The sequence below is a fragment of the Pimephales promelas genome, chromosome 7 (genome assembly GCF_988280905.1).
Source record: "Pimephales promelas chromosome 7, fPimPro1.hap1.1, whole genome shotgun sequence".
NCBI lineage: Eukaryota > Metazoa > Chordata > Actinopteri > Cypriniformes > Leuciscidae > Pimephales > Pimephales promelas.
The window spans coordinates 11,146,758-11,159,791 of NC_142775.1; the positions used below are offsets into that span (position 1 = coordinate 11,146,758).

Below are 13,034 nucleotides of genomic sequence, written 5' to 3' on the forward strand. Positions count from 1 at the left end.
TGGATTAAAGCTGCCTTTCTCCATGATGAATCACCACTTAAGTGAAATATTTTAATTAGCAGTAGCCATAAATAAATTCTGCATTACATGGCAAAAACGTGGAAGGAAATTAAGTGATGTTTTTTAATCTGTTGGACTTTGGAATCCAGCCATTAATATATCAACAGGGCATGTGCTATGGAGAGAAAATATATCAATCACTCCGGGCTGTCTGTGGCTCATGGCCAAATCTGTTAAGGCGACGGTCAAACTGCTTCTGATGAAAGCCGCTGCTTAATATCCAATTCCAAATTAATCATGAAACATTCAATATATATATATATATATATATATATATATATGTAACATTATAGTATATATATATGTGTATATATATATATATATATATATATATATATATATATATATATATGCCATACTTTCTCTGTTGTGCTAATTTCTGTGTTCTCATTGTAAAATCCATTTTGGATAAAATAATGGGAAAATTAATGCTATTTTGTTTTCTATTTTGAAAGTGCTGTACACAACTATTCAGAGCTGAGAAATTAAAGCTAGCAAACAGGGAAAAATATTAATTTCAATGAGGAGACCATGAAAAATCAGGCACTGGTAAAATAGCTACTGTAATATAATGAAGTGCTTACAATTTCTATTTTGCTTGCAAAAATCATTATTTTGACAATGCATGGCTTTTTGCAACCTGAAAGTGTACTTATTGCAACTCGTGTTTATCAGTCACAGAGATTTGATCAATATCTGTGATCATGAGAAATGATTGTATGTGGTATTCCAAATAAGAAGAAAAAAAAACACACAGCATTTTCTAAGACTGAAATTAATGAAAAGGAGCACATGATTTATGGCTGTCCCATCTTTTTGCTGTTGTTGTTTTTTAGAGGACAAGAGTCCATGTCATCTGGAGGATGAGCCGGGGCCATGCAGAGGACTGGTGCCTCGCTTTTTTTTCGATTTCAAGAGCCAAGAATGCAAACGATTCTTTTATGGTGGCTGCTATGGGAATGCCAACAACTTTAAGACCATAAAAGAATGCCATGAGAGATGTCAACGTATGTACCAGCAATGAAACATTTCTCTTCTCTGCAATTTTCAATAATATCATACTGCTTTTGTACAAGCCCTGTAATTAAAGTCATGTGCTTGACAAAGGTTACAGCCCTTTGGTATTCTATCCTTCATTTTATAGAACAGTTTGCACTTTTAATTTAGACTCAAATCCAGCTTGTTGCATTCTATTTTTAGCAACAATTAAACAGTCAAATGCACTGTAGAAAATTATATCTTTAGGAATTAAATTGTCCTTGTATAAAAACTTGTATACAGTATATTCGACCAGACAGCAAACAAAGCTTGAGTGTCAGAACAGCACTGTATTTTATTTCACTTGTGAACAGAGCGTTTACACAGATGTCTTAAAGGGGCGGCAGCTTGCTTATTGTAAGAAAAGATGGGAAAACAATTAGCGAACAAAAAAACCTTTTCATAAAACTTTAAGGCGACCAAAGGGTGGACTCAATACATCTTTATTTGTTTACCACAATTGGATTTTTGTTTAGATAACTGTTCCACACACCATACATGTAAAGCCCCCAAAATGCACGAACATGCAATACAATATTAGACAATTCTCTTTATGATTGCTGAAGTGAGGCAAAATAATGCTTCACATAAAAAAAGCAAAGATGAATGACAATCAGGGCTCTATCTTACATTTCGGCGCAAATGACTTTATACACTAATGCATGTCTCATTCCTATTTTGCACCCGCGCAAAGCGGGCTTTTTCCATCCACAGACGCATGTCGGTAAACTAGGAAATGATCTTGCGCTCCTTGGGAGGATCGGCGCAAAAAGGAGGCGTGTTTCGGCGCAAACATTTCCTGGTGATATTTTACAGTTCCAGAAAACAATTGCGCCACTGACCAGAAAAATCCTGGTCTTAAGTCAGTGGCATTGCGCGTTGTTCATAATGCTATTTTAAGTGCGCATGCTTGGCCATAATACGGGCGCGCATGCTTGGCCCGCTATGGGTGAACAATGCGCATTCATTTTGATTCTCTTATCAACACAGATGCAGCAGTTTTTATTTTTGCAAATCATATATTATAACAAGGAAAAATATTAACACATGAGGGAAATCATTGTTTTAAGGCTAATTATAGTACAGAAAGATCAGACCTGTTTGCCCAATAGTGGCGAGAAACATATAATATATAATGTATATATAATATAATGTATGTATATATATATAAATATATAATGTTTAACCGACGCTGATTTGGGTGGTTTCTCCAATCCCCATACAATGTTACTTCTCTGTCTTTCATGGCCCTGACAAGAACGTTGGTTTCCTCAGCTGTGAACGCTCCTGGCGCGCGCCTGGTTAACCTGCCGTTATAATAACAATCCGTCATGCAAAATGCGCACCTGCTCCTAAAGGGTATGTTGGATGTCGCTCTGATTGGTTTATTTCACGTTACGCCCAAACCACACCTATGAATAATGAGGCTACTTCAGATCAACCCCTTTTAAACTTGCGCCTGGCGCAAGAGTCATTTATCCTGCTGGTAAAATAGCTCCCAAGACCCGCCCACAAAGTTACTTGATACTTGCGTTTCTCTCTCCTCCCCCATCATGAGTGTATACGCCCCCTACTGCTGATTGTCTACAAGTGTGTTGTAATGCTTGGTCTGATCCACTTTCAACAGCGCTTCAGAAAATATTGCTTACCGCACCTTTAATCTCTAGGTGTCCTAAATGTCTTAAAAGGGCCACGAAAATGAAACAGACTAATATATTACTACAAAAACACTTCACTTCGCATTCAGTCAATATAATAGTGCAAATAGTGCAAAAGTCCGTTCAATTATGTTCAATTATGCATACAGTCAATATAATAATAGTGCAAAAGTCAGTTTTCAGGACAAACAAGACAGCAACAGCAACGCAAGTGCGCAAGTGGAGTAGTGCAAGTCCAGGATATGTAACCGGGGGGAGATGGGGGAGAGAGTTCAGCCTCCTAACAGCCTGGTGTATGAAGCTGTTTGTGATTCTGGTGGTGCGGGCGTGCAGGCTTCTGTACCTCTTCCCAGTGGGCAGTTGTTCAAACAAATTGTGAGCGGGGTGACTTGCATCACTCACGATTGTGATGGCCCTGCGTGTGAGGTGGGAGGTGTGAATATCCTTCAGGGAGGGAAGTGAGGCACCAATAATCCTTCCAGCTGTGTTCACTATGCGCTGCAGGGCTTTTCTGTTGTAGTCAGTGCAGCTTCCGCCCCACACAACAATACAGCTGGAGAGGATGTTCTCAATGGTGCCTCGGTAGAATGTGGTCATGATGGCTGGTGGAGCACTTACCCGCCTGAGTTTCCGCAGGAAGTACAGGTGGCGTTGAGCCCTCTTTACCAGTGATGCAGTGTTGGTGGTCCAGGAGAGGTCTTCACTGATGTGCACCCCCAGGAATTTGGTGCTGCTCACTCTCTCCACCACAGCACTGTTGATGGTCAGTGGCAGGTGTTGGGTGTGGCCTCTCTGGAAGTCAACAATAATCTCCTTAGTTTTGCTGACATTCAGCAGGAGGTTGTTGTCCCTGCACCATGTGGTCAGAAGGTCAACCTCCAACCTGTATTTGGTCTCGTCGCCCTTGGTGATGAGTCCCACTAGAGTAGTGTAATCAGCAAATTTCACTATATGGTTGTTGCTGTAAGTTGCAGTTCAGTCATGCGTCAGCAGGGTGAAGAGCAGCGGGCTGAGCACGCAGCCTTGAGGGGCCCCCGTGCTCAGTGTGAGGCTGCTTGAAATGTTATTTCCAACACGTACTACTTGAGACCTCTGGCAGAGGAAGTCTAGTAGCCAGCTGCAGAGGTAGGTACTGAGTCCCAGTTCGTCAAGTTTGCGGATTAGTTGTTGTGGTATTATTGTGTTGAATGCAGAACTGAAGTCTATATACAGTAATCTCACATATGAGTCTCTTTTTTCCAAGTCGGTGAGGGCTGGGTTGAGGGTAGAGCAGATTGATTGCATCCTCTGTGGACCGTTTGGCAAGGTATGCAAACTGGAAGGGGTCCAGGGTGGGGGGAAGAATGGATTTTATTTGTGACATGACAAGCCGCTCAAAGCACTTCATGATGATGGGTGTCAGTGCCACGGGGCGGTAGTCATTGAAGCAGGATGGAGCAGTTTTCTTCGGCACAGGTATGATGGTGGCAGCTTTGAAACATGATGGGACGATGGCTTGCTTCAGGGAAGTGTTAAAGATGTCTGTGAAGACATCCTTCAACTCCTCAGCGAAGTCCTTCAGCGCACGACCCGGGATGTTATCTGGGCCTGCTGCCTTTCGAATGTTGATAGCAGCAAGTGTCCTCTTCACGCTATCGGCAGAGAGGCACAGAGGCTGCTCATGTGGAGGAGGAGGGGTCTTCTGTGGGCAGGTGCTATTTTGTGCTTCAAAGCAAGCAAAAAAGTCGTTCAAATTATTGAGCAAAGGGATGTTGCTCTCACAGCTCTGTAGCGTGGGTTTGTAGTCCGTGATGGCCTGAATGCCCTGCCATAGGCTTTGTGAGTTCCTGCTGTCTTTGAAGTGGGTGGTTATCTTGTGAGTGTATTTTTTTTTTTGCTTCTTTGATGCCACGGGACAGGTTGGCTCTCGCTGTTCTCATGCCAGCTACATCCCCAGCTCTGTAGGCTTTGTCTCTGGCCCTCAGCAGCCTGAGGACATCTCCTGTCAACCATGGCTTCCAGTTAGCCCGAGTGATGATGTCTTTTGTGTGGGTCACATCGTCAATGCACTTGGTGATGTAAGAGGTTACAGTATCTGTATACTCCTCTATGTCTGTCTGGTTATTGTAAGTAGCTGCCTGCTTAAACATTTCCCAGTCTGTTGTGTCAAAGCAGTCTTGAAGAACATCAGAGGCTCCCTCAGGCCACACTTTTACCTGCTTGCGAACCGGTTTGTTTGCTTTCACTCTTTGTCTGTATGCGGGCATTAGCATAACAGTATTATGGTCAGAAAGTCCAATGTGGGGGAGGGGGATGGCTTTGTATGCTCCTTTGTGTGTAGTGTAAACCAGGTCCAGGATGCTGTCTCCTCTCGTTGGAGAATCAACATGCTGGTGTAGCTTTGGAAGAACAGTTTTAAGATCTGCATGGTTAAAATCTCCAGCGAAGATGATGAAGCCGTTTGGGTGTGCCGTCTGTTGTTCACTGACAGCCTGGTACAGTTCCATAATAGCCGTGCTCCTATCGGTGTTATTGTTGGTGGGGGGGATGTATACTGCGACTAGCAAAATCGCGGTAATTTCCCTTGGCAGGTAAAAAGGACGGCATTTTATGATCATAAACTCCGCCAGTGGTGAGCAGTGTTTGCTTACTACTACAGTTTCCCGGCACCATTCATCACGGATGTAAAAACAGATTCCCCCTCCTCGTGATTTTCCTCCCTTTACAATGGCCCTGTCTGTTCGATAGCATGCTAGCTGCTCCAGTTGTACAGCAGAGTCAGGAATGTTATCATTTAGCCAAGTCTCAGTGAAGACGAGCACACAGCAGTTACTTACTGTCCGGTTCATTGATCTGAGCAGTCGTATATAATCCATTTTGTTGTCCAGTGATCGTACATTTGCCAGGAGAATGGATGGTATGGCTGGGCGAGTTGGATTACCCACTAGCCTGGCCCGGACGCCTCCGTGCTTGCCCCTCTTCTGCTCCCTCGCACACCGCTTCCGACGCTTTCTTACCAGGGGAGGAGTAGCAGAGTCCAGACCGCTGCAAACCTTTCTTTTGCAGATATCCAATAGAAACTGCCTGCTGTATTTGTAGTGCGACGTAGTAAGACGAGACGAACACGTAAAACATTCGGACAAACATTTTTTAAACGAACAAAACACCTTTCTGTTGGGACAGAGCGAGGTCGCTGCGTGTGCACGCGCCGCCATCTTCGCGTGCACACGCAGCGACCTTTATTATACTGTTTATGCTTGCTGATCAACATATAAACATTGATCAGCAAGCATAAACATTATAATAAAAGCCTTAAAAGTAGGGCTGGGCGATATATCGAGTATGTACGATGTATCGTTATATTTTTTGAAACGATATGGAATGAGGCAATACCGTTTATATCGATACAGTAGTTTGATATGAGCACATCTGAAAAATAGCGGAGGTTGCAATGTGAGCTGCTGCAGTGAAAGTAGCTAGGCAACGTAGTACAATTTGTCCTAAACATGACACAAGCTTATATTAATTGTGTCAAAATCACTTTGATATAGTTAACAAGTTTAAGGCAAATGCTCTGACAGACACTGTTGCTGACTGACAGATATACAGTACTTGCGCTGTTTAATGCGTTTGAGATGTGGTGCTTTCCTCAGTGCTCAACTTACATTTCACAGGTATATTCTCCATCTGTAAATGTTAGAAAGTAAAGCAAATATGTCCATTTCACAACAAATATGTCCATGTCAGAAGAGGACGAGCTTCTGCAAGTGAATCTCCGCTAAAATTCATGCTTCCTTGAACGAGCGCCGGCGCGCGCATGCGCATGAATAGTACTACGTAGTACGCAATAATTCTGACTAAAATAAACATATTGCTAAAATATTTGTTGTTGGAGAAAATAAATGTGCCATATGTGGAATTTTAAACCTACAAGTATATATTTTTAATGAAAGTGAAAGTGATTATAATGGGGTAATCAAATGCAGGCTTATATAATTAGTTTTGCACATAATATATTGCATAGCCTATATTATATTTGTTTCCATATCCTTCAATATCAACATTGTTTGTAGGATATCATTGGGCCGAATGTGAATATATATATATATATATATATATATATATATATATTTTAAATATATATATATATATTTTAAATATATATTTTTAAATATAAAGATTTTCTTTATCTAAATAGAAAGCGTAGAAAGTACCGAGATATATATCGTATATCGCCATTTGACCAAAAAATATCGAGATATGATTTTTTTGGCCATATCGCCCAGCCCTACTTAAAAGTACAAACAGCCTATATTCAATCTGTTCATCATATAAAGTGATTGAGTCTCTTCAGAAAATTTGAACTGAACCGCTCAATTCATATGGATTCGGTTTACGATCTCTTTATAAACGTTTTGAAGCATCAACATGGTAGTTGCGTAGCTGTCAATGGAGAAACAGAAATCGCTCTGATTTTATTCAAAATATCTTCATTTGTGTTTCGAAGAGGAACGAAATTTACTTCTCTTTTTTTACTTCTCTACTTCTTACTAATTTACGTTTGGGTGAACTATCCCTAATGGTGCGTTTTTGTGCAACCTGAGAAAGACTCTGTAACAAAAGGACATCAAATGTGATGTTTTCACTTTGTTTCCTCCATTTAGCTGGCTCAAACCACATGGAACAAAATGTTCCATTAAAACCAGAGGTAGAAGAAGCAAAACCCAGGACAGAACCTCTCCCTAATGGTGAGATGAGACACAACCTGCTTGTTTATAATGTCAGAAAAACTTTTCATGTATACTGCATATTACAATAATCTGTTCTTAAAGGTGCACCAAGTTATTTTTAGTACCTTTTCGGCACAGATTCAGAATCACAAAAACGTTATTGTTTTGTAGAAATACCATTGATACATTTACATACATTTAGTCATTTCATAATTTAGCAGATACTTTTACCTAAAGCGACTTACAAATGAGAACAATAGAACCTTTTATATGAATCTTTTTTTGTGATTTACTTTGGATGCATCCCATGTGTCACTGCAAAAAGTCTCCCAACCAGCTGCTCAGGAAGCAGGTGAGATCACACACATGTACACACACACACACACACACACACACACACACACACACACACACACACACACACACACACACACACACACACACACACACACACACACACACACACACACACACACACACACACACACACACACACACACACACACACACACACACACACACACACTATATTAGCTGTGGATGTGAAGGTAGAGGGTTCTAGACAGCTGTGTTTTCATGTCAGACAGTCTGTTTGAGTCCAGAGGGCAGCTTAGCCTCCTTCTGCTTATTTTGACAGTTAAGAGCTGTTCTCTGCTCCTCAGCTCCAGGGCTCATGACATCCCAGCCTGGCACAGAGATAGCACACACTGAGACACATAAAAATCACTGTCAAAAATGTAATATTTATTATCCTGATATTAATATAAAAAAAACCTGCATTTCAGTTTCTGTAATTGTAACATTTATATGGTTACAATGTGTTAATGGCTATTCATTCATACTACTCCACATTTGCCTCTTTAATCACAGCAATTAATGAAGTGAATTAAGATAAACCATTCTGTCAGTGGTCTGTTTTACTAATTTATTATTTGCAATTTACTTTTTGAGTTAAAAGTTATTGCTAATTAATTACAGTAATTGATTATGGGTTAAAAGATGACTCACCCTGCGTCACAATGTGCATACTACCTACAGTAAATAGTAGGCCTATGTGAGATTAGAATAAGTGTGTCCCAAAGCATAGTATTGAGGCAAGCAGGTGAGGTCGAGGGACATGAGAGAATGACACTAGACCGGTGCGTCTCACAGGTGTCGTCAGGGGCGGAGTGGGACCAAAAAATCTACCGGGAAATTTCGTAGACCACCGGCCCTCGTCGCCGGCACGATTTTAATAGCCGATAGCATTTACAGTTTTACTGATTAAAAAGGAACATTGTTGTACTAGTATGCTGGAGTAAAGGTCATAAATGGTCGTTCTTTCCCATAGTAATTTCTAAAACTATGTTGGGAGGACTCTGTGCCTCTAGGGGGGTTCGGGGGCATGCTCCCCCGCAAGAAAATTTTGGACATTTTAAGGTTATAATGCATCAATCTCGTGCTCTCTGAGAGATCGAAATTAAGAGCTTCAACCCATGAACTGCTCGTTGAACAAAGAAAAAACGTTAATTTGTACCAGGACAATGAAGAGGGCTCAAACATCTTTTTAGTTATGAGAGTCTCAGTCTGCATTACATTATCAATGGTGTTTTAGGATGCCAAACAATTATTATAATAATGTAATAATGATTTATAATTATTTCTATGACGTACTGTAAAATCCATTTATAGCCTATAAATGTAGGCCTACTATGTGAATGAAAATGAGTAGGCTATTTCAAGACTATATTTTAACCTACATTACACTATAATATAGGAAAATTAAAATACTTTTGGCCTAATTTCTTCACTTGCAAGAAATAAACCCTTCAGCTTTTATTTAGGAGAAAACACCAGCAGCCTGACCATGATGATCGCGTGAGCAAAGTAATCATGCAGCACAAACTGGATGCTATTCTAATGTCAGTTATTATAATGGCGCAACGCCATATATATTCATGGTTTCAATTTTAGTTCGTTAGCAAAATATAACGCTAGAAACCTTAATGTTAGGTTTTACATTTTACATCTTTACATATCTGTGTTGGGAAAAGGGAGAAGAGAGAGTTCGGCAAGGCGGATTCGAACTCGCGTTCAGCGCATCAAAAAGCTGCCTACAAGTACTTCACGCCCTACGACCCACGCCACTGAGGATGTTTCAAGACGGGTGTCGTTTTGCTGTAAAGACAGGCACTTGGTGCAAATATATGCTCCGTTATAGAAAATGTAAAAAAAAAAATGTTTTCTTCCCTTAGCTTGGGCCATGGCGAACTTCCAATAAATACATTTTATCAGACCGGGCCGGCCCTCGTGGCCTCGAAACACTACGGGCCCACCGGGAAAACTCCCGACTCTCCCGATTGCCACTCCGCTACTGGGTGTCGTTCATCATTAATCACGCCACCGCCCTCGTGCCCTTCTCTCACGTCCCTCGACTGCTCGCCACAAGTATTTTGAAAAGAGTATGCCAGAAGTCCCCAGATGGTCTACTTTTCCAGTTGCTTTTTGAAGATTGGTTATGTGCACACTCTAAACTAAGGCTATCCCTGCACTTTGTAAGATGATTTGGATGACCCCGGATTACCTCTGTGAACTCATCCAGCCATATACAACCTCTAGGTCATTAAGATCCGGTGACCAGCTTCTTTTATCAGTCCCTCGCTCACGTTGCAAATCCAAAGGCGACCGAGCTTTCGCGGTTGCTGCACCTAAACTTTGGAACAGCTTACCCCTTGATATCAGGGCCTCTCCATCGCTCAACGTTTTTAAATCTAGCTTAAAGACTCACTTTTATACTCTCGCGTTTGAGTGACGCTGTGTATGGTACACTGTGCATATGTACGTAGAAATGTTCTTTTATTAGTTTATTACTATTAATAGTTTTCTCCATTCATTTTTATTACTGTTATTATTATTGTTATTATTGTTTTTCTTTTTTTTTCTCTTGACCGTCTGTAAAGCACTTTGGATCAACAAATGTTGTGTTTATGTTGTGCTCTATAAATAAATTGACTTGACTTGACTCAGAACTACAAACAAATAAAAAGTGTTAAAAAACTACAAACTTGGCATGTTGGATATGCGCCACCCACAGTTAAGTAGAGAGGTTCAGATAAAGGACTGACTAATATCAACATTTATCCTAATAAACATTTATTAACTGTTATCAGTGTTATATTTCATCTGCAACAACAATGTGAACTTTTATAATAAAGATCTGTTTGGCTTTCCTTGCCGCTAGCGGGACGCCTAAGTTTATAACAATTAAATCCTAATCTAATCGTGACAAATTATATATCGTTGGAAAGGTTCGTAAGACTCCTAAAGGTATCGTAAGACTCCTAAATAGATATGTTAGCACTTTTTTATGTTACAAATTTTGTTGTAACAGTAATAGATGAATTTATATATATATATATATATATATATATATATATATATATATATATATATATATATATATACTCTAAAATATAACATTATCTTTTACCGCCTTTTTATTACATTACATATTTTAGTAGTTATTATAAATTAGGTATCATTTAAAAACGTACAAACTCACAATTCATCCTGTGAAAAGCTTTTTGAAATTGGACATTGCGTTACCATTAAAAACAGTATTCTAAATTCTTTCATAGGGCTCCTTCTCTTTTTGGCATCATGTTTCATAATTTATGATCAAAATCTTTTCTAATCTTGACAAAACACATATTGTCAGAAAGGTCTGAGTCTCAAGATTCTATATTTTGAAATTTATTAATTTGTTACGGCAGAATGCAATTATATTCAATAGAATATATGTCACCCGGTGGCTATTTCTGGTGGCCTTGATTTTATAGTAATTTTATATTAGCCAATATTTTGTAAAATATATATTTTATGTCAAAGAAAAAAATATTAAGTACAGTATATTTGATTTACTGTAAATTTAAACTTCCATAACTTTTTCATACTTTCATTTTTTGAAGTGCTTTCACTTCAGCAATAATCAGTTAAGGGGTTAACTTTTAAATGAATCATAGTGCAAAAAATATGAGGAGAGTTCTCTGCATGAAAGACCCATGTCTTCAGCAGATCAACATGCTACTGCATTTCTCTCCAATATGGGATGAAATTAAATGAATGAAATGTGGAGAATGTGACAAAATTACTTTCTGTTAAAGACACAATTGTATGACGTGATAGTACAATATGTCCCAAAGCTGGTCTACTCTTCTGCTACACACTGAAAAGGGTGTTAACGTTTCTTCACAAAAAGAGTACAGGGTGTGGAATAAGTAGGATAAATGGGACGCAGCATTAGATGGCCATTGTGGCGCTATTGAAGGATGATGCTTAGATTTTTACTGCCATCTAGTGGATCATGTATACAAGTCAAATAAAGTTTAATGCCAGTCCAGCTAGAATAAAAATAGGAAGTAGTACACTTATGTTTTAAAATTTGTCATTATATAACTTTAAATTAGTCATTAAATAATAACTTAATGTATTAAAATAATACAAGATAACATTGATGTACTTGGTAACTTGATAACTTGGATCATAACAACAATAACAAATTATCATAGTGTCCCACTTTATACGTAGGTTTACATCATCTACGGTTGAACAAAACATAAAATATAAACAAAAAAATAAGATAAATAGAGATCAGATGTGAGGTTTACTTATAGTATGCACAGTAGTGTACATTGCAAATAATACAGTTACTGTAATTGGTCCTTAGCAGCAAAGGGGCATGGACATTTTAAGTATTGCTACTCTGTACAGTGACCTTAAGCTTGGGAAAGGTGCTTAAATAAACAAAGCATTATTATTATTAAAAGTGGATAGTTAATTGTTCAATTGACCTTATTCAGAGCAGCGCCATGACGGGTATGAAAGCGTTGCTGTTAGCGATAGACCTACCTTGTTTTCAATGGCAACCAGCCGTACGCGGTAAAATGCTGTATTAAGCCCCTAGATAATATAAAGTTTTTTGTCTACTGAAATTTCTTGAAAAAAATATTTTTGCAGTTTTTCATCAGCAGAACACTCCAAAGACACATTAAATAACAGTACAACCCACTGAAGAGAGGGATGTCTATCCCTCACAGCCTCGCTTTCTAGGGCTGGGTATCGACTTTGATGTTCAAATTGGATTCAATTTCGATTTGCAAGCTCTCATTTCGATTTCAATTCTCGATTCGACAATAATGTATATAGATGTGATACAAATCCTATATTTATATAAAAGAACTGGACATAAGTTTACAAGTGGTTAATTAATACAAACAAATTAAGAGCCACAAACCTGTATATTAAAGTATTTTTATTTTAGGTACACTACACTAAATGCATACAATGAATAGACAGGATTTTGATGCAAGATGCAAAATTAATGCTGAAAATTGGACAAGTAAGAACAATTGTACGTCTTGATTAAAACAGGATCAGGTTATTTAGTTTGAGATAGATAGATAGATAGATAGATAGATAGATAGATAGATAGATAGATAGATAGATAGATAGATAGATAGATAGATAGATAGATAGATAGATAGATAGATAGATAGATGATAGATAGATAGATAGATAGATAGATAGATAG

General features: G+C 38.8%; 1 protein-coding gene across 7 annotated transcripts in view; it reads left to right on the forward strand.

Annotated features, from left to right (window-relative positions):
• Positions 1-13,034, forward strand: part of tfpia (tissue factor pathway inhibitor a) — a 58,671-nt gene that overhangs the window by 41,535 nt on the left and 4,102 nt on the right. For 3 of the 7 annotated variants that reach the window (XM_089133051.1, XM_039647232.2, XM_089133052.1), the window contains exons 3-5: positions 897-1,067; positions 7,400-7,483; positions 7,791-7,817. In XM_089133051.1, coding sequence (XP_088989177.1) covers positions 897-1,067; positions 7,400-7,483; positions 7,791-7,817 — 282 coding nt within the window. The remainder of the gene's footprint in view (positions 1-896; positions 1,068-7,399; positions 7,484-7,790; positions 7,818-13,034) is intronic. The other 4 variants (XM_039647235.2, XM_089133053.1, XM_089133054.1 and 1 more) reach the window with 3 other exon arrangements.